This window comes from Podarcis gaigeae (assembly GCF_964106915.1).
Source record: "Podarcis gaigeae genome assembly, chromosome: 11".
Classification (NCBI taxonomy): Eukaryota; Metazoa; Chordata; class Lepidosauria; order Squamata; family Lacertidae; genus Podarcis; species Podarcis gaigeae.
The window spans coordinates 58,055,750-58,076,710 of record NC_139687.1 but is presented as its reverse complement, the minus strand read 5'-3'; the positions used below and the strand labels follow the sequence as shown (position 1 = coordinate 58,076,710).

Below are 20,961 nucleotides of genomic sequence, written 5' to 3'. Positions count from 1 at the left end.
GTCCTATATCCAGCCATTGCATACCCAAATACCCACCAGTGCTGTGGATCCCAGATTCTACGCTCAGTGGTTTTTAATAGCATCTCTCTCTCTGGGTTTATAGTTGGCACACCTGCTTGCTAGATGCCAAGAAGAGGTGCACACAGATCATCTTAGGTTTATAGCTCTGAACATGCTCGAGTCCTTCTCAAGAGATTGGCAGATCAATCAAAATAGGAGCAAAAAAAAGGGGGGGACAGATCAGGACTAGGCAAGGCATGAATAGCAGTTGGGAGAGGGCCTGACAGGGACTGGCTTTGAGATGCAGGGTTTGCCTCAACAACGCTGAGGTTATAAAATCAAACTCAGCAGGGCAGCAGCCTAGATTTATTGCATGTCATGTGGATCAAAAGTTAATGCAGGCAGTTGACGAATACTTGATACCCAGCAGGTTCACAAATATAACAGGCCCCGACAGTGCAGTGTTGAGGCTTGCCAACTTAATTAAGTTAGGATTGAATGCCCATGGACAGCATCTCATAATAGCTGGCAAAAAACAAAGGCGGGGTGGGATACTGGAATGTCAGGTTTATAAGAGCAGTTCTTTCTCTCTTGACTGTCAGGTGGCCAACATAAGCTGCCCCACACAGTCAGAGGAACCAGCAGGGCCAGCTCAAGACTTTTTGCTCCCTGAGAGATAGAGAACCATCAAGTGCCCAAGGCCAGTATTTCAGGGAAGGGGTTTTGGCTCAGTGGCAGATTATCTGCCTTGCATACAGAAGGTCCTGGGTTCAACCCCCAGCTTCTCTGGGTAGATCTGGAGATCTGGAGACTTGTCTGAAGTCCTGGGGAGCCACTGTCAGTCATCTTTGGCCCGAAAAGAAACTGTAGGCAGATAAAGATAAGTACTTCTTCTTGCAGCTGTCCTGAACCCCTGGCCTACCTGGCAGCAGGTCAGTATGTCAAGTCCCTAGTCTGGGTTAATCCACATGTCCAAAATCCTAACCAAAACATGGGCAGTTGAGCAGACACAGCACCTTAGCTCTGCTGCCCTTTTGTACTTGGAATGCTGATTGCAGCATTTGAGGCATGTGACCCTCACCTGTTCCAAGCCTGTTCCAGTTGAAGAATCACACACTTCCTCCCAGAGCTAGGGAGCCCCACCTGGCCAGGTAGTGAGCTGGGCTGTGGGCCCTTACTGTGGGAATGTTCAGGGAGACAGGAGAGGATATATTGTTTATTAATATCCTTCCTAACCTGCACTAGCAAGTTCTATAACTTAGCAGAGTTTTAAACATTCCCCTTTTTAATGCACAGCAGGTAGCTGGTTGCAGGCTTGTTTAAGATTCTCAATATGGATTCCTGGTAAGATCCCTAATTTTCCCTCTTAAAGAAATGAACACGCCACAATCTTATTTAAGAAATATAAAAGTAGTTTACTCACAGCAACATCAGTTCACAGATGGATCCCTGAAAGCAGACTTAGTTACAGATATATACACATGTGGATCTATCCCATATGGAGATACAGTGATACTTTGGTTTACAACCATAATCCGTTCTGCAGGTCCAGTTATAAACCAAAGCAGGTTGTAAGCCAAGGCACGCTTTTGCCAATGGGGCCTCAAAAATAAATAAATGGCTGTAATCCAAAAAAAATAAAATAAAATGGGTTGTAATCCAAAAAAAGGGATACACACTTCAGGGTTTGACATGGTTGTTATCCAAAACAGTTGTAATCAAAAACGGTTGCAAACCAAGGTACCACTGTAGTTTCTTTGCTCTCTATTGACTGAAAGCCAACAGGGCATCTCTGGCTAAAAAGCTGCTTCAACAAAGAGAGGAAGTCGAAGAAGAGAGAGATGGCTGCTTGCCTTGTCCTTTTGTTTTACCTGGACAGGTAAGGTCATGCCCACCTATAGTCACATGCAAAGGTAGTATGTCCAGCCAGGAGGAAACCGGAAGTTTGTAACCCAACATTCCCTTGCATGTCCACTCTAGGAAAACAAGGAATGTTGTACTTACTGCTACTTATGTATCACATCCCACACTTACCTGCCTCAGCCTTTTGGAGCACCCTGCCTGCTGTCCCTTACGCCTCAGAGCCCACCATGTTTGTGGAGACAGGGACCCTTCTGGCTCTGGTGATGGGTCCTGCTGCTCCGGTTCCTGTGCACTGATCCCCATCCCCACATCATCCTCTGTCATCCCGTGAGTACTTCCTACATCAATTTCTCCTTCCCTGTTTGCAGCTTGCCCTGGCACGCTCCAGCCCCAGCTACCCCCCTCACCGGCATCCTCTTCCTCCTCCCCATTTGTCCTACTAGTTCATGAAAGCAGCATATACTTAAGCTATGGAATTCATTGCTGTAGTAGGCAGTGATGGTCACCAGCTTGGATGGTAGAGCCATAGATCCACTTCAGGGATTGGTCTCAGCAAGGAAGTTGATCAGGAGGTTGGTGAGTACCTTCTCCTGGGAAGATGCAACTGGTGGTTAGGGTAGGTGCCAGTATTTACATGGGGTTTCCCCACCTGATGTGTGCCTCTTTTTCCTGCCTGATATCCTGCCCACTCAATGGTCGGGCAACCACAGATCAGTCCATGGCTGTTTGTACTCAGTGTGCCCAATACATGAGTCCAGTGATTTTTTTCGTTTTAAAAAAATGTTTAGGGATACTCTCATTTTGACTCAAGAAAATCACCATTTTATAGTTCAAATGAGGAAAAAATAAATACAGTAAATGGACAAAAGTACGAAGAACATGTATTACCTCATATTACACAGCTGACAGCTCACAGTGACTTCCACATTGGCATGAGGCTGTGTTCACTAACATCTTCCCAATTCCTCTGCTTGTGTGTTGGTGTCCATTGCTAGATGTTGTCCTTTCAAAAACATGAGTTTACATACACTGAAGGCTTAAACTAACTCACTGAGGCCAAACTTTCATCAGTAAAAACACCACACATCCACATTCCACACTGCTTCACATATTAAACACTCACTTCTGTCTGAGACTCAGAAAACACCGGGAAAGGAAAGGAAGGTGGTAAAAACAAAACTGCCCAATTAAAAAAAATAGTTTCTTCTCCCCTTAGATTCACAAAATGTTTAGGGGTATGCGTACCCCTGTGTTCCGCACCCCACCCCCCAAAAGCACTGTCTAAGTCCTTCTGAGTGTGTCTGGTTTGGATTGGCCAGGACTCAGCTGAATTGGCTGCACAAAACTAATACATATATGGGAAGGGGGAGTTGTGGGGGTCACAGAAAACCACTTGCCCCTCCCTCCAAAAATTACCATCACAATAGCACAGCTTCACAGTGGCAGATCTGAAGGGGCTGTCAGTAATTACTGATATATATATATTTTAATATACATATTAAAAAGGGGTGGGGAATGGTTGGGCTATAAAACCTTTTTGACATCACAGTTGAAGACCTATGGGATCAGTTGGGTTTTGTAAAAAAAAATATTGGGCTGTTAGCTGCATCCATGGGTTTGCCACCCATGGTACAGATCCTGCGCTGAACAGGGAGTTGACTTCCAAAGTCCCTTCCGACTCAATAATTCTATGGTTTTGTTTCATTGATTTTGCAAGTCCTCTCAGAGCCTACAAATGTGATTCAAATGTTTTAAAAGCAAATTAAAGACAATGCAAAAATACCACTGTATTGCTGGGCTGAGTTATATGAATTAGCTTTTCAATCTTATGCATGTTTGCTCAAAAGCAAATCCTACTGAGTTCAATGGGGATTACTTCCAGGTAAGTGGGATAGGACTTAAGCACTAATTCTGTCTGGGCAGAGCTCTCTGTTGTACTAAGAAGGCAAATGCCTTTTCCTAAGAATTATCATCAGAATTTTCTTATTAAGGAAATGAAAACACAATTAACCTAAGCACCTTAATCTCTTGCACATCTTAATTTGCTGTGTTTCTGTTTTTCTGCTCAGAACTGCCTTGACCCCAGAATAATAAAATGAGACTCCCAAATCTGAGATGAGAAGATAGAGGCAGGATCAGTCAGAGCTGAGATAAGCAAGGAGCAGCATTGAAGGATTTGTCTAATTATACATTGTTTCATGCTAACTTCCCTGAGCAGTTGGAAGTTCCAATGGCATCAGCCTTCACAAAAGAGAGCTTGGAGACTTGTGATGTTTTTGTAAGATCTAGGGATGAGGAAAAGCATTGATTCCCATTCTCATTTAAAGCTGAATCCACCTAATTTGCACTTTCCAGAACAATGTGCAAACTGAAACACAGCCGACCTTTGAAATTCAAGCTTCTACGTATGTTGCGATGCAGTTCTCCAGCCAATAGATGTGCAGAAAAATGCATATATTCGTAATTGTGCACATAAATGCATAATGTTGTGAGTTTCTGGGTGCCAGATTCCCCTAAATTCTTGGGTCCAGAGGGTGTTAGAATGCAATCAAGGCTGGGAGTGAAACTAAACTAGATTCCTAATTCCCGGACACAGCTTCCCATGTTCAGGAGATCAGCAGGGAGATGAGCCATTAAGAAAACAAAGGGAAGGTAATGGGCCATTAAGAAAGCAGATGGAAAATGGATGAGGGCCCTTTACTCAACTCAGAGTGAGTTGGAAGACAAAGTCAGAGTTTGAGTTTGAGTTGAGTGTGATGTGACCTAGAGGAGAAAAGGTTGCAGGCTGTTAAAGGCAGCACTCTAGAGAGAAGTTTAGAGCACAGTGTTACAGTGTTGATTTCTGTTTGAATCCAAGGTTGCAGCAATGGGAGAAACAAGACTCTCTTGGGGTATTAATGCTGTGAACCTCTCCATTGTAGGCTCGGGTTGTATATATGTGTAAGTAGACCATATGCCATAAAAACACCACAGTCTCCACTGGGCCTCATTCCCAAAAGGAAAAACAAATCCTGCGTAAGCACCTAGAACCCCTGGAATCTTGCACCACTCAAGAGTTTGGGGTGGCATGCCAAATTCTATCAGCGACTTTGAAGAAAAGAATCAGCAGCAATCTGATTTGAACATTTGGAGAACTGAGTTTTGGGGAATGTGTGCTGGCCGATGAACATATGAATCTGCCTCAAAAAGGGACAGAGCTTTGGTTCACAGAATTGTAGAGTTGGAAGGGAACGCCAAGGGAAATCTACTCTCCCCCCCCACACAATGCAGGAACTGCAGAAGTTAATGACTTGAAGAGTCCAAGATATGGCCCAGCAGAGGGAGGAACAGTTGAATATTAATTTAGATTGAACCTTTGACCACTTTGAATAATTTTTGTATATACAACTGACAGGTAAACAGCTGGAAGTTATTTTTATCTGTCTTTGACCTACAGAATTTTCCTTTTTCCCCTTACTTCCCTTTTTTCTCTTCATTCAATTTCTACTTTCTTTAATATTTTCTCTCTGTGTATTTGGGTAAGAATTGCATGCAGATGAAGATGATGGACAGCTGGTGAAAGACCCTGTGTGAGAGGGAGGGAAGGGGAGCTCTCCCAGAGTGAGAGACTGGGGGGGGGGGGAGGCAAATGGTCCCAGGTGAGAGATGAGTGAGTACATCAGGCATCCCCAACCCGTGGCCCTCTAGATGTTTTAGCTTACAACTCCCATGATCCCTACCCAACAGGACCAGTGGTCAGGGATGATGGGAATTGTAGGGTGTGAAACACAGAGCAGTCAAATACAACATTCCTAGAGTGGACATGTTTAGATATGAAGCGGGATGTTTGTCCAGCCAGTAGATAAACTTCCTGTTTCCTCCTGGGAACTTCCTCTACATGTGACCAGAGGTGGGCGTGACTTTACCTGTGCAGGTAACAAAAGCACAGGACTAGCCTGTGCACATCTCTCTCTTCTCTATTTTGCTTTTGTTGAAGAAGCATCAGCCTGAGATGCTCTCCTGGTTTCCAGCCAAGAGAGGACAAAGGAACTATCTCCTTATGGGATAGATTCCAGGTGTATATATTTTGTAACTTAATTCTGCCTTCTGGGATCCATTTGTGAACAGAATGTGAGTAAACTATTTTTATACTTTTATACAAGACTGTGTTGTGTCTATTCCTTTTTAGGAGGGAATAAAGGGGAATTACCAGGAAACTTATTTTAGAGGCTTAAATAAGCCTGGCAACAAGTTATCTACTGTGTAAGTTTAAAAAGGGTGAATGTTACTCTGCTAAATTAAAGAACTTGTTAACACAAGTTGGAAAGGATATAATTAAACAATATATCTTCTCCCACCTCCCTGGACATTCCCACAGGAATTGTAGTCCAAAACATCTGGAGGGCCGAAGGCTGGAGATGCCTGGAGTACATCCTTCTCTGTATGGGATAAAAGTTAGGATATCTCTGCGAGAGAGGACTCTGTATTCATTTAGCTCTTTACTTTTCTTCTTTTTTCCTCTCTCCCTCTTTTTTTACTGTTTTTTTGTTTAGATTAGTTTAGTTTGGTGTGTTTTTTAATGTAACGTGAAAAGTTTTAATAAAACTTTATTTAAAACAGGAATATGCCACTAACTTGGTGCCACATCAGTGGGGTGGTTTTCACTGAGCTATCAAGGCTAGGGAATCCAGCCATCAATGGGGTCTTTATGCTGGAGTCAATACCACTTCATGAAATAGAGGTTTTAATTTAATTTAATTGAACTAGTTTAATTTGAATGAGAATGGAAACCAATGATGATTTTTTAAAACAACAGCCTCTTGGGAAATGTGGCATCAACATGGCCCAAGACGCAAACAGGTTAAATTGGGACTTAAAAACAACAACAACACCCTTATCCCCCTCCCATTTAGAAGCAACCTGCCCTCTCTTTTCTCTCCCTTTCTCTTCTTTTTAATATAACATTTCTCCCAAAGCATTATTCATTTTGATAGCCAGAAACAGCACAGCGCATAAATAGGAGAAAGCCATTCATTTGTGAAAAATGATACCGAGCGTGACTGAGAAGATAAATTCTTCATGTAAGGGTAAGGGGGAGAGAGAGAGAGAAGAAGGAGAAGGAGAAGAAGAAGGAGAAGGAGAAGAAGAAAGTATGTTACAACTTTTCATGTCATGCATATCTTCTCGTTTTACATCGCCCTCAGCTACAGAGCAAGTATCTGCGCTTGAGTTAAGTGTTGGGAATAGACTGCAGATTTAAATATCTCTTGAAGTTGACTTTAAAGGACTGGTCGTTCCAGTGGTTTCCCATCAAGGTTTTGAACAGGGCAGATGCTGGCCAATTCAAGGCAGTCAGATGTAGGAGCTGGTCATTTATGCATCACCACACACAAATACATACATACATACACACACACACACACACACACACAGAGAGAGAGAGACAGACAGACAGAGGCAGAATTGCATATCATATGCATCTACTAATTTGTAGATGTCAGGTAACCATGATTTAAATGCAGTCACAGAAATATAGAAGCATAGAATTATAGAGTTGGAAGGGACACTGACTGTCATATTGTACAACCCCCTGCAATGCAGGAATCTCAACCAAAGCATCCACGACAGATGGCCATCGAACCTCTGCTTTAAAAACCTCTAAGGAAAGAGAGTCCACAACCTCCCACTGTCAAACATTTCTTACTGTCAGAAAGTTCTTCCTGATGTTTGAGTTTGAATCACCTTTCTTGCAGCTTGAACCCATTGGTTTCGGTCCAGAGCAGGAGAAAACAAGCTTGTTCCCTCTTCCATGTGACAGCCCTTTAGATATTTGAAGATGGCTATCATATCTCTTCTCAATCTCCTCTTTTTCAGGCCAACTCCCTTGACCATTCCTCATAAGGCTTGGTTTCCAGACCCTTGATCAACTCGGTTTCCCTCCTCTACACACGTGTCAGTTTATCAATATCCTTCTTAAAGTACGGCACCCAGGAATGAAGACAGTATTCCAGGTGTGGTCTGACCAAGGCAGAATAGAGCAGTATTATGACTTCATCTTCATTCATTTCTGTGGCTCTACTCTGAGGATCATTGTACATGCATGTGTGAACCAGACCTCAGCGTGCCAGTAATTAAATAGATGCAATTTCAGATGTTTCAACCAACACACCACTCTCCCCAACACTGACTAAGACAAGCACATGTGCTCCTAACCTTAATTACATCCTCAGTTCCCACAAGGCAAATTCTGCAGAAGCTCATTAATTTAAACAAGGAACGTTCATATGAACTCTTGGAAAAAAAGAAAGAAAAGAAAAATGGCAGAAAACAGGTGCTTTAATGTAATTTAGGAAGGATTAGACTCTCCAATTCTTAAAATAATGGCATTTGTATTGGGCTGAGAAGGGAGGGGAAGGGGAGAGGAATGGATAAAAAAGTTGGAATCATTGCAGCCTTAAGTAGCGGAAGAGGGGACTTTGTTCAATTTATTCTCCTGGCCTTTTGTGTTTTTCATGATGGAACGTGAGTTGTTTGCCCACGACGGGGCTGCAAATGAAGGGACCGGCGTGTGATTCAGTGATAAACAAAAACATCAGACAGTAATCAGGGGAATGAGAAATAGAATTACAAGCTCGCATTATTGCCGTTCCACTGGATTTTAACTGCTAGCCATTTTATTCTGCATACTCTATCAAAAGAAATGTGCATTTGGCTTGCATTGCCGATGACACTTTCAAGGTCTTTGCCTTCATTAAATTTTTATACAATAGGGTTTCTTAAAAAAAGAAAGAAAAGTATTTGGGTGGGGGGTTGGGGGTGGGGGTGGGAGAGAAGCCAAGCTTCTCTGGTTCGACCCAGCACATGGAAGAAGAAATGATTACATTGCAAGGCTGCTTAATAAAACAGAGGAAAACATGATGCCGACATTTTATTAGTAATCTCTGTTTTCATATGTATACATATTCCAGCCACACTTTTAAAGGTCTTCCTAGCAAACAACCTAGGCTGAATGAATAGATATAGATAATATAGGTATATGACAATGTTTGTAGATGGATGTGCATAAATGGATGACCAAAAAAAGACTGTTCAAGGTGAATTGGCAGACATGATTTCATTGCAAACCGTCCTGAGCATTTTAATAGATATGGTGTAGAAGGTTTGAATGACTGAATGGCTATGGGATATACCATGTATATGTGCTGGACAGTCAAGGATGCATGCCAAATGAACATCCCTCAGTGGAGGCACCACCAATGATGCCTCATCTGCTGATCATAGGGCCCACGATGATTGACAATGGAGAGGCTGAATGCTTGAATGAATAGGGCTCAAATTTATACTAGTGGTGTGAAATAGGGTTCAGGTTTTGCGGACTCATCCTCCAACCATTTTAGAATTTCTGTGGGTGAGGTGTTTGGGGCTTTCAAGGTGGCTAAGAGTAGTTTGTGTGTGTTATCTGTAGCCTCCCTGCCTGCCCATATTTTCTGACTCAAAAAAAGGGATGCAGGTGGTGCTGTGGGTTAAACCACAGAGCCTAGGACTTGCAGATCAGAAGGTCGGCAGTTCGAATCCCCGTGACGGGGTGAGCTCCTGTTGCTCGGTCGATGCTCCTGCCAACCTAGCAGTTCGAAAGCACATCAAAGTGCAAGTAGATAAATAGGTACCGCTCCGGTGGGAAGGTAACTGCTCTGGTTCGCCAGAAGCGGCTTAGTCATGCTGGCCACATGACCTGGAAGCTGTACGCCGGCTCCCTCGGCCTATAGTGCGAGATGAGTGCCGCAACCCCAGAGTCGGTCACGACTGGACCTAATGGTCAGGGGTTCCTTTACCTTTACCTTAATGGATATCTTTCTTGGGGCTTTGGCCGAAGTTTGGGCAGCCAGGAAGACAGTGCAGCCTACCCTCCAACATTTTCCTGATGGAAATATGGACACCCCATTGCAGGAATCCTTAGCTCATTGTGGGGCTTGAACCCACAACCCCAAGATTAAGAGTCTCATGTTCTACTAACGGAGCTATCCCTTAGGGCAAACTCAACACAGCGCATCATTGAACTGTGGAACTTGCTCCCACAACATTTAATAATGCCCACAGATGTGGGTGATATTAAAATTGGACAAATTCATTGGCTACTAGCCATGAAGGCTATGTTCTGCATCTGCTGTGAGAGCTTCTGAATACCAGTTGCTTGGAATCACAAATGTCAGCAATGTCTAGGCAACACGATGACCATGTACATACACAATAGACAATCTTTTATAGAATTCCTTCAAAGCATAACAAGTCCAAAATGAAATCTTTAGTCTCAAAGTCTCTGAAAATCTCTAAATGAAGCAAGGTACCAGATTTTGTACGCTGAAAGACAAGCTGTGAAGCTTTGTGTATTCAGCAAATATGATGTCCAACACTGAACAGTGATTCTGGATATTGACTATCGTTTCGTAGAATTATTCATCAGCGTGGTGGGAGGATATAGAATTGCTTCATAAACCCATCTTATTTTGAATGAATGTATGTAAATGGAATTATCAAATGCTGTGGAACAGCGCTCATGTGATAATGTAGTGACTGCAACAAAGGGGTTTGTTTGGTTACTACTTATTGGAATCACAAATGGGCAGAATACTGTGGTACTCAGGTCCTGCTTGCTGGTTTCTCACAAGCATCTGGTTGGCCACTGGGAGACCAGGACTAAATGGACCATTGGTCTGATCCAGCAGACTTTTCTTATCTCCTCATGCTTCCCGTCTACAAGAATTTCAGCAACTATTTTTCTTCCCCTTTGGTGATTTATGAATTTTCCTCTTTAACAGTTGGAGATTTATTTATTTTTCAAGGCAGATGTGCTTTTCTCTTTTGGCACAGCACTAGTTTATGGTATTTGTAGCCAACTTAAATTTCCAAAAGGTTTTATAGGCAGCTCCATAAGAAACAAGGATCCACCCCAATAAATATGGACAATGGCCAGGGATGATGGGAGCTGTAGTCTAACCACCTTTATAAAGCACCACATTGAATATCTCTGCCTTAAAGCATCCCAGTTTAGATGTTATCAGGATAGCAGGAAATTCAGCTCCAGTCTCTTCTCCCCACCCTTCCAATTAACCGCCCCTTTGGGTAGGATTCATACTGGAGCCTGAAAAATTTATGTGGGACATTCTCAACTGCTGTCTTCTTTTCCATCTACTGACCAGTGGTTTGTTAATTTAGGAAAAGAGTGAGCTGCAAATGCAGCTTAGATATAACTGATCTTATAAACAAGCCCTGAAGGGAGAACCTGCCAATAAAATTATAGAAAATATAGCCAGACGTGGGATTTATTACAGAGCAAGTTTGAATGATGTTTGTAACTCTAATATCTTATCGGAACACACTTTACCCGCATTACCTTTGTGTATAAACAGGGCTCATATACCTGTGTGGTTTGTTCACTGACAACCTTTTCCTAGCAAAGGGGTGGGTCATGACTGTCACACAACAGGATCGACCAACCTGCCTTGACAGCTCTTTAATCTAATGGGATACTGTGCATTTATCTTGCCTGATATGAACATGATGCGCCTTCCCTCCCTTGGGATTGCACATAATTCTAACTCTCCTGTCCCCAGTTTTCTAGACCTATGCACCAGACACTCCCGCTGTGAAATTCTAGGATGATTGATACCTCCGAGTTTCTAACAGCCAATTGCTTTCTATTCCTAATAATGATGGCATGTTATGATGAACTTTCTGGCGGTAAGAGCTGTTCAACAATGGAACGGACCTTGGGAAGTGGTGAACTATCCTTCCTTGGCGGTTTAGAAACAGAGTTTGGATGGCCATCTGTCAGGGATTCTTTAGCTGTGATTCCTGCATTGCAAGATGTTGGACCAGATGAAACTTGGGGTTGATTACACTTCTATGAGTCTTTGGTTCCATTGTACCAGTGGGGAAGGCTTCCTGTCCTTCTTTGGGGGCTTCTCTGAAGGCATCGGTGTGGTCGCTGCAGGATGAACAATGCTGGACTAGGTGGATATTAGTTTCCTCCAGCAGAGTCCTTGGTGTTTGGAACACAGGATGCTACTTTAGAGCAGGTCAGAGCATTGGTCTATCCACCTCAGCATTCCGAGTGGCCTGGCAGGTCACATTTTATCTTGGTCCTGGGTAGTTGATCCTGCACCAAGAGGAATACCCACAAGGCCCTGCTGCCATTGGTCAATTTCAGCAGCAGGGGATGATCCGGCCTGCCATATGCTGGTTCATGAGAATGGCCCCAGGGTCCACCTACAATGCTGCCTGTGCCAGAAAGGCAAACAGACCTATCTGAAGCCTTATGTGGAAAAACAGGGAAAGGGCCAAAGCACAGTGGTGGAGCATATGCATGGCTATATGTGTGGACCAATGAAATGCCAGGGATTTGGACCTGGAAACTTTTGCTTATAAATCATGTGCTTGGTTATTGCAGCTCTTTTGTTTCCTCTCTGCCAGCAAACCAGTGGCTGAGAGGAAGAATCAGCTATGGCTGTTGATTGCAAATATTGTCTCACTCATTGGTTTCTCCAGCTGTTCTCTATGTCCACTGGTGGAAGGAAAGAGATTAGAAAGTCCCTTTAATTCTTTTCCATCTCCCCAGTTCTCCATCTCAGAGGGAAGCTGAATAAATTTATTCCTATCCATTCCAGTGCCTATGTCTATAGTTCCCAAGTTGTCCCCTGTTTTCCAACTTCTGACTTTTCTCTGTGAGCTGCCTTGGCTTTTGGAGTAAGCACAGAAGCATTTTCATCATATTTGCACCAAGCTTGTCCCTATCCAATGCTGCTTGTTTATTGTGTCAGTGTCACAGATCCCAGCCAGAGCCTGGGGATGGGAGAAAATGGGATGTGCTTCACATTTAAAGATGAACCTATCCAATTTGCACTTTTCAAAACAATGCATGAACTGAAACACAGCCATCCTTTGAAAATTGTGCTTCTCCAAATTATACAATGCAGTTCTCCGGCCAAGTCATGTGGACAAAAATGTATCTATTAAAGTGTGCATGTATTGATGAAAATAGCATACCAAAATGCATTGCATAAAACCTGTGCATATTAGGAGAAATTTATATTGAAACGTTGACGAATTTTCAGGAGAACTTTAAAAATGAATGCACTGATGAGAAACTGTGCAGACCTGAATTTAAATTGGAAAAACACAAGAAACTGAAATTGATAGATCTGACCATCCATACACAACAAGCCCACCCACTCCTGCCTCTCTGTCTCAGCTTCTTTGCTGCTGCTGGGGCCCTGAACCCCAGGCAATTAGCCAATCAACCTAATGTGATTTTGCAGTTTCCCAAATGTCTCTTACATTTAGCAGATCTTACCTAGTACCTGATCTTCACCACTAGTCCATTTCCCCCCACCCAGTTGCAGAAAGAGCTCCATTTCTGTATCAACGAAAACCTTTCCCGCTCTAAGCCTCTCCTTCTAAATGCTTGCTAAATTTGTTTCCAGCATGCTGGCTCTCTTTGTCCATTTCAGAAATCAATTACCGTCAACGTGAAGAATTTCCCTCTAAAATCCCTAAGTGCCTGGCCTTTACTTGGTGTCAGTCCATGCCCTTTTCTCTTCCAGCCCATTAGACTTTCAAGTCTTCTATTGGACATATCTCCTCAACACATCCTAATTTTCCCTTATTAGAAAAGGAGGAGGCAAGCACCAAGTTTCTGATATCATTTTGGCAGAATCAGCCAGGAGTGAGAATGTTGTCTGTGCACCCCATTGAAATCCTCCCCCACTGAAAACCTCTCCCTATCGCCCACCTTGTTCCTCCACCATGCATGAAATAACTTCTTCATCTCCTTCTCCTCCTTTGAGAACCTCTTGAAGCCCTACTTTGGCAAAAAGGCATTCCTGACTCAGCTCCATTCTAACTGTTCAACTCTCTCCTAACCCAGGGTTGAGAGTCTTGGGAAAGCATTTGAGGAATAACAAGGACAGCATCAGGATGTCTCAGTAGAGGTGGGCAACCTTACTTGAAGCTGAGGACCACATTCTAATGGCGGAAAGTAGTTGGCACTGCATGCCAGTAGCAGGTCAAAAATAGTCACCCATTTCCTTTTCACTCTCTCTTTCTCTTTGTCCTATCAACTTCTCTCTCTCCCTCCCTCTCTCTCTTGACATGGTGGTTGAGTTATAATTTGAGCTGCAGTCTGAGACATTCTGTTGGGGTTTGGTGGTTCTGGTTCCATACAAACCCCCACCAAGGCAACATTCACACCATGTATTTAAAGCACTATGATACAACAGTCATTGCTATCCCCAAAGAATTCTGGGGGTTGTAGTTTGTTCAGGATGCTGATAGTTGTTAGGAGCCCCGTAATTCCGGAGTTCCCCATGAAGAGGGATTGGCTATTAAACCACTCTGTGTAAAAGAGAGTAGGTAGGGTTGTAACAGAAAGAGTGGCCTTCGTTCTCTGTGTCACTCCTTGGCCACAATTATACCATGAATTTAAGGCACTGATATCACTGTTAAACCTCTCTGGGAATAGTAGCTGTGCAAGGGGGATAGGGGTCTCCTAACATCTCTGGTTAAACCACAGAGCCTAGGACTTGCCAATCAGAAGGTTGGTGGTTTGAATCCCTGCCACGGGGTGAGCTCCCGTGGCTCGGTCCCTGCTCCTGCCAACCTAGCAGTTCGAAAGCATGTCAGAGTGCAAGTAGATAAATAGGTACCGCTCCTGCAGGAAGGTAAACGGTGTTTCCGTGGCTGCTCTGGTTCACCAGAAGTGGCTAATTCATGCTGGCCACATGACCTGGAAGTTGTACACCAGCTCCCTCGGCCAATAAAGCGAGATGACCGCCGCAACCCCAGAGTCAGGCACGACTGGATGTAATAGTCAGAGGTCCCTTTACCTTTACCTTTAACAACTCTGCACCCTTAACAAACTATGCACCCCACAATCCTTTGGGAGAAGGTGTGACTGTTACAAGCAATATCCTAGTTCTTTAAATGCATGGTGTTAATATGGTTTTCCCAGTAGTCATGTATGGAAGTGAGAGCTAGACTATAAAGAAGGCTGATCGCCGAAGAATTGATGCTTTTGAATTATGGTGCTGGAGGAGTCTCTCTGCACAATGCCATATTTTTTGTTTTCTTTGCAGAACCAACAGTTATGCCCCAAATATTACTGGCTTCTCAGGACACCAAGGGCTCATCCATGATCATCATAATAATTTTATTATTTATACCCCGTCCATCTGACTGGGTTGCCCTAGCCACTCTGGGCAACTTCCAATATATGTATATATAATAATAATATAATGTTGCACATAAATAGGCTTTCCTATACAGCTATGGTTTTCCCAGAAGTGATGTATGGAAGTGAGAACTGGACCATAAAGAAGGCTGATCGCCAAAGAATTGATGCTTTTGAATTATGGTGTTGGAGGAGACTCTTGAGAGTCCCATGGACTGCAAGAAGATCAAACCAATCCATTCTTAATGAAATCAGCCCTGAGTGCTCACTGGAAGTACAGGTCCTGAAGCTGAGGCTCCAGTACTTTGGCCACCTCATGAGAAGAGAAGACTCCCTGGAAAAGACCCTGATGTTGGGAAAGAATGAGGGCACAAGGAGAAGGGGACAACAGAGGACAAGATGGTTGGATAGTGTTCTTGAAGCTACCAGCATGTGTTTGACCAAACTGTGGGAGGCAGTGGAAGACATGAGTGCCTGTCTGCTCTGGTCCATTGGGTCACGAAGAGTTGTACATGACTAAACGACTAAGCAACAACAAATGTGGCCAAGGACTCACACAGGGAAAGATGGCTGCTCTCAGGTAAGTCAGTGGTTTCTACTACAAGGCTACCCACTCTCCTTGACTTGGTTGAAAAGCACCCTGCTTTAACTTAGAAATCTGCCCATGACCTCAAGAAGGACTGAGGCAGGGTTTCATCCACAAACGTGCGTGAATGGAGTGGGTGGCAGAGGACGGAGGCAGTCAATATTCTCTGTGGCTTTGCCCAAGCTCACATGGGAGAGAAAACCTGGCAATGTCTCCAAATGGATCAAATACTCCGAGCTTGATTCACACACTTGTCACTGATTTGACTGCGGACTATTAAGACAGATGCAAAACTGGTGTAAGCTTATTCTTCTTTAATCCTTTGAAGACTGTCTAGTAAAAAAAGAGAGTTTCTTCTGCATGCAAGAATCCTACATAGAACAGATGGTGGTCCCATAAATAAATAATAAATTTCCTATTACCTTAGCGATTTTTCATCCCCAACATCTGTTGGTTGAGAGCATCTTTTTTTATTTATAAAAAGGGCCTTTTTTGTGGGTCTAAGAGACAATGAGCTCTTTTTAAAAAAGAAGATCCTGGAACGATGGATGTTACTCATGACTCCCATAGACAGGACCATATGTAGTCTGTGCTGCACAATAGATGAAGTTTCTTCTGTCACCCCTCCCCCCACATCCCACCCACGTAAGCCAGATTCAGTGCCAAGAAAAGCTGAAATGGGTGATTGGTATACATTATGCAAATAAAGCACATTTGCATAATTTGTTTTTTGCGATTTATAGACTTTTGCATATTCTCTTCCAGTTTTGCGGATTGTGGGGAAGGGTTGATGAGCAGGTGCAGAATTTGAAGCAAAACAGAGCAGGACTTTTGTCTGGTTCTGGGAACAGGAGAAGGAGGGAGTCAAGGGAGTGGGATGGATTTAGTTCTGCCAGGCAGGGTGCAAAACAGGTGGTGGAGGAACAACATGGGAACTTAAGGAGCAGGCCCATCTATTTATTATTGTTTGATTGTTAAATTTGTATACTTCCATTCCTCCGCAGATCTCAGGGCAGTTCACAGCATAAAAATACAAGAACTGCCCCCCCCCCCACAAAATACTTAATAAAAGCAAGAACAAAACAAACTAGGAACTCCTCTCCTGGCATCTCCTCCTGGAATGGTATGGTAATCGGTCAAAGGGATGGTAATCGGTCAAAGGCCTGGGATGAAGAGGAATGTTTTCACCTGGTGCCTAAAGTGGGTGGTGCTGTGGTCTAAATAACTGAGCCTCTTGGGCTTACCAATCAGTAGGTTGGTGGTTCGATTCCCTGTGTCGGGGTGAGCTCCCGTTGCTCTGTCCCAGCTCCTGCCAACCTAGCAGTTCAAAAGCACACCAGTACAAGTAGATAAATAGGCACCGCTGTGGCGGGAAGGTAAACGGCATTTCCGTGTGCTCTGGTTTTTGTCACAGTGATCTGTTGAGCCAGAAGTGGTTTAGTCATGCCAGCCACATGACCTGGAAAACTGTCTGTGAACAAACGCCGGCTCCCTCGGCCTGAAAGCGAGATGAGCGCCACAACCCCATAGTTGCTTTTGACTGCACTTAACCGTCCAGGGGTCCTTTACCTTTTTATCTTTTTACCTTAAAGGTGCATGGTGAAGGTGCCAGCTCAGCCACCCTGGGGAGAGCATTTCTCAAATGGGGAGCCACTTAGCATTGTCATGACTGACTGCTAATGAGGCTTTAGGTTTTAGGCAGGGAACATACCCACAGCAAACAGGAGATGCCAGGGACTGAACCTGAGACCTTTACCACTGAACTACAGCCCTATCATTAAGCTATTCCATCCCTCAACCCTACCTGGACCACTCCAGGGACTGAACCTGGGAATGTTTTCCTGAAAAGCCCATGCATTCCACCCCACTTCAGCTGCTGCTTCCATCCATGCATCTAAGGAAAGATGTAAATTGAGCTAGAAGTTTGGTGGGAGGGGTGTTGTATCTGTCTTTTGGTCCTTTAGTGTGCATCTCAGTGGCTGGCTACACGTTCACATAATGAGATGCCCTAAGCTTGAATTTATTTGCAAAAGTCTATAATATGCAAAAGTCTATAAATATGCAAAAGTCTATAAATTCAAGCTTAATAAATAAATTCAAGCTTAATAAATAAATTCAAGCTTTGGCCACCTCATGAGAAGAGAAGACTCCCTGGAGAAGACCCTGATGTTGGGAAAGATGGAGGGCACAAGGAGAAGGGGACGGCAGAGGAAGAGATGGTTGGACAGTGTTTTCGAGGTTACCAGCATGAGTTTGACCAAACTGCGGGAGGCAGTGGAGGACAGAGGTGCCTGGCGTTCTCTGGTCCATGGGGTCACGAAGAGTCGGACACGACTAAACGACTAAACAACAACAACAAAGCTTGAATTTCATGGTCTCCCACAAGAGTGCTCAAAATTGGAGGGGTGGGGAGAATTTGATTTAGTTTGCATAGTTAAGCTGTGGAACTCACTACCACAACTGGCAGTGATGACCCCCAACTTGGATGGCTTTAAACAAGGATTGGACAAATTCATGGGGGGACATGGTTATTGATGACTCCTAGGCATGACGGCTCCTAGGCTTCGTCCCCATGGTTGGAGACAGTAGTGCTTCTGAATACCAGTTGCTGGAAACCACAGGGCAGGAGAAGGCTTTTGTGCTCAGGTCCCACTTGCAGAATTCAAGGGCACCAACTTGGGTCTCAGCTTATGGGTTCCCAATGGCGCCCATGACATAATGTGACATCATGAAGAAACCGAAAGTCATGTCAGAGCCGCCAGAAGCTCGGCTCTGCCCTCGCCGGTCCTGGAGGGATCCTTTAAAAAAAGTCCCATATGCTCAGAGACTTTGCGCCTGTTCACTGGGGGAGATAGGAAGCCCAGAGCACTTGTTATTTAGATGTCCCTTTTACGAAGAGGCACGTAGTGAAACCATTGATCCCCTGCTGGTGAGGCTCGCTGACCTCCTGGAAAAGCAAAAATTTGACCTTTTCCTGTTAGGCAAAGATCATAAGACGACCTGGATGGTCGCCAGATTCTGTGTACAGATCTATAGGCACAGACCACCCCTTGACCCAAACTAGTTCATTAAGAAAATCCCCAAACTCGGTTCCCTGAGTGACCCTGGGTCATCTCTCTGTGGTAGCTTATCTTAAAATTTTAAGTGTCTATATGCTTATCACATTTATAAATTTTAATTTTATTGTTGTACATTGTTTTAAATGTTTGTTTTCCTTCTGGGATTGCACCCCCAAGTGTGTTTTATAAGCTGGTCTCTGACCGTAATAAATTTATCTATCTCTATATCTATCTATCTATCTATCTATCTATCTATCTATCTCTATCATCTATCTATCTATCATGTCAGAGCCATGCGGTGGGGGCCAGGCACCCAGGACCCCATAGAGTTGGCACCAGTGCAGGTTCCCCAAAGGCATCTAGCTGGCCACTGTGAGCACAGGATATTCTTAAGTTGTGGGGGGGGGTTTAAGAAATTGGGGGGGGGACACCCAAGATTGACTGATTTCCACATTTGTTTGGCCATTGTGAGAAGAATAAGCTGGACTCATTGGGCGTTTGGTTTGATCCAGCAAGGCTCCTCTTAAGATCCTGCATATGTCCATCCAAGATCCATCCAACACAGTATGTTCTTGCAAGACCTCAAAGGTAATTATGGAAATTTCAAAGCTGAATCGCTAACCAGGGTTCCCTGATAAATAAGTTTTTGCCTAAAAAAAAGGCATTTGAACAAATGGGTGCTCTCCAGTAGCATAATAGCAATGGCACAATCGATAAATTGCCAACAGTGTATGGCCTCGTAAAGCCCAAATTCAAAGTCATGAATTATAATCATCATTAGGGGAAATGACAAAAAGCATGAATCACGGCCCGCTCTGCCGCAGCGCACAGTGGTAAGTCTAAGGAGATGCAACTTTGTACTAATTACCGAAATGAAAAGATCTCCTGTAATAAATGCATCACAACATTTTATAAGCATGTATATATAAAAATATATTTCCAGAGCTGTAATCCCTACTAAGTGAAGGCATAAATTTAACTCTGAAATGTTTCCAAGTTTTTGCAACTTTGCTCAGTGGAAGTTTACAAAAGTGGAATCTAAACCACTGGCGAAAGCCATGTTGCCAGATCATCATCCTGTGTCTGTGAGACACACACATGAGAAAGAGAGAGGGAGAGAGAGAGAGAGAGAGAGAGAGAGAGAGAGAGAGAGAGAAATATTAACCATACAAACAGCTTGGGCAGGTGTTTGGAGCATGAACATTTAAGACAGGGGTGGGCAGACTTAAGACTGGTCCTGGCAGACACAATGCTAGTACTATCTACTTTATTACTGGATTCCTGAGATCCAAAAAGAAATCCAAAATAGTTGTCTAGATGGACAGATGCTCACTAAAAAATAATAGTTCATTTTCCTGTCCAGAATCTTCTACTGTCAGGCTCCAGGGAAATGGCGTCCTCCCCCCATGGCAGTAGATAAACAGAACAAAGGAAAAGGAGTCTGCTTACCAGTTAGAAAGTTTAATAATCACAGCAAGAGAACAAAGAACACATCTCCTAGAAATGGCGGTGCTCCCAATTAAGGGACACTCCCCACTCCGTCCCTATTAATCTACATCACTCCTATGTCTTGTAATCTTGTAAAGCGTGTTCTCACTAAAAGGAGAGCACGGGTTGCGGATGGGGCTATACAAGGCACCCCATGATTGCTAGGCAAGTTAAAGCCAGGGCTTGTTTAGATGGGAGGATCTGGTTATCTGGGGAAAGTTGATGTTGCAAACTTAGGGGTGGGGTCAGTGGCTATTTAAGCAAGGTCCACAGCTTTCTCTTTCTCTTTTGCTGTGGACATCGGATCTCATCGGATCTCTGAGTGACTACAGCAGAAGTTTGGGTCGTATACCTTTTCCCTTTGTTTTTCTTCCTCCATTTTCTCCTCTTTCTTTAATTTGTTGCTGAAAGATCCTTCCCCACTTTATTTAATTTTCCTGTTTGTTTTAATTCCCTTTAATTTAGTCGGGGGGGGGTGCTCGGCCTGGGCCCAGGGGCCGTGTGGGGAGGGCTTCCCTCAATTCCCCTGCCCTCTTGCAGGGTCGATCCCCAGTCAAGGGAACATTTCTTTTCAGTTTGTCCTTGCTTCTCCCTTCCCCACAGGCTTCTGTTGGTGCCGGAGTAGGCCTCCTGGGCGGCTTTCGCGCGATCCCCCCCCCCCCCCGCCGCCTGGGCCTGCAGGTGCCGGGGGCCTCCCTGCGATTTGGCGCTCCCTGGGCCTCCGGAGGCTCCGGAGAGGCCTGCATTGGCCTCCGAAGGCA

The 20,961-nt window shown here is 44.0% G+C and overlaps 1 protein-coding gene across 1 annotated transcript in view; it reads right to left on the bottom strand.

Moving 5' to 3' along the window:
- Positions 1–7,044: 7,044 nt before the first annotated feature.
- RIT2 (Ras like without CAAX 2) overlaps positions 7,045–20,961 on the bottom strand; it is a 268,111-nt gene continuing 254,194 nt past the window's right edge. The window contains exon 5 of the mRNA XM_083702948.1: positions 7,045–7,207. Within this exon, the coding sequence (XP_083559074.1) occupies positions 7,073–7,207 (135 nt within the window). The 3' untranslated portion in view covers positions 7,045–7,072. The remainder of the gene's footprint in view (positions 7,208–20,961) is intronic.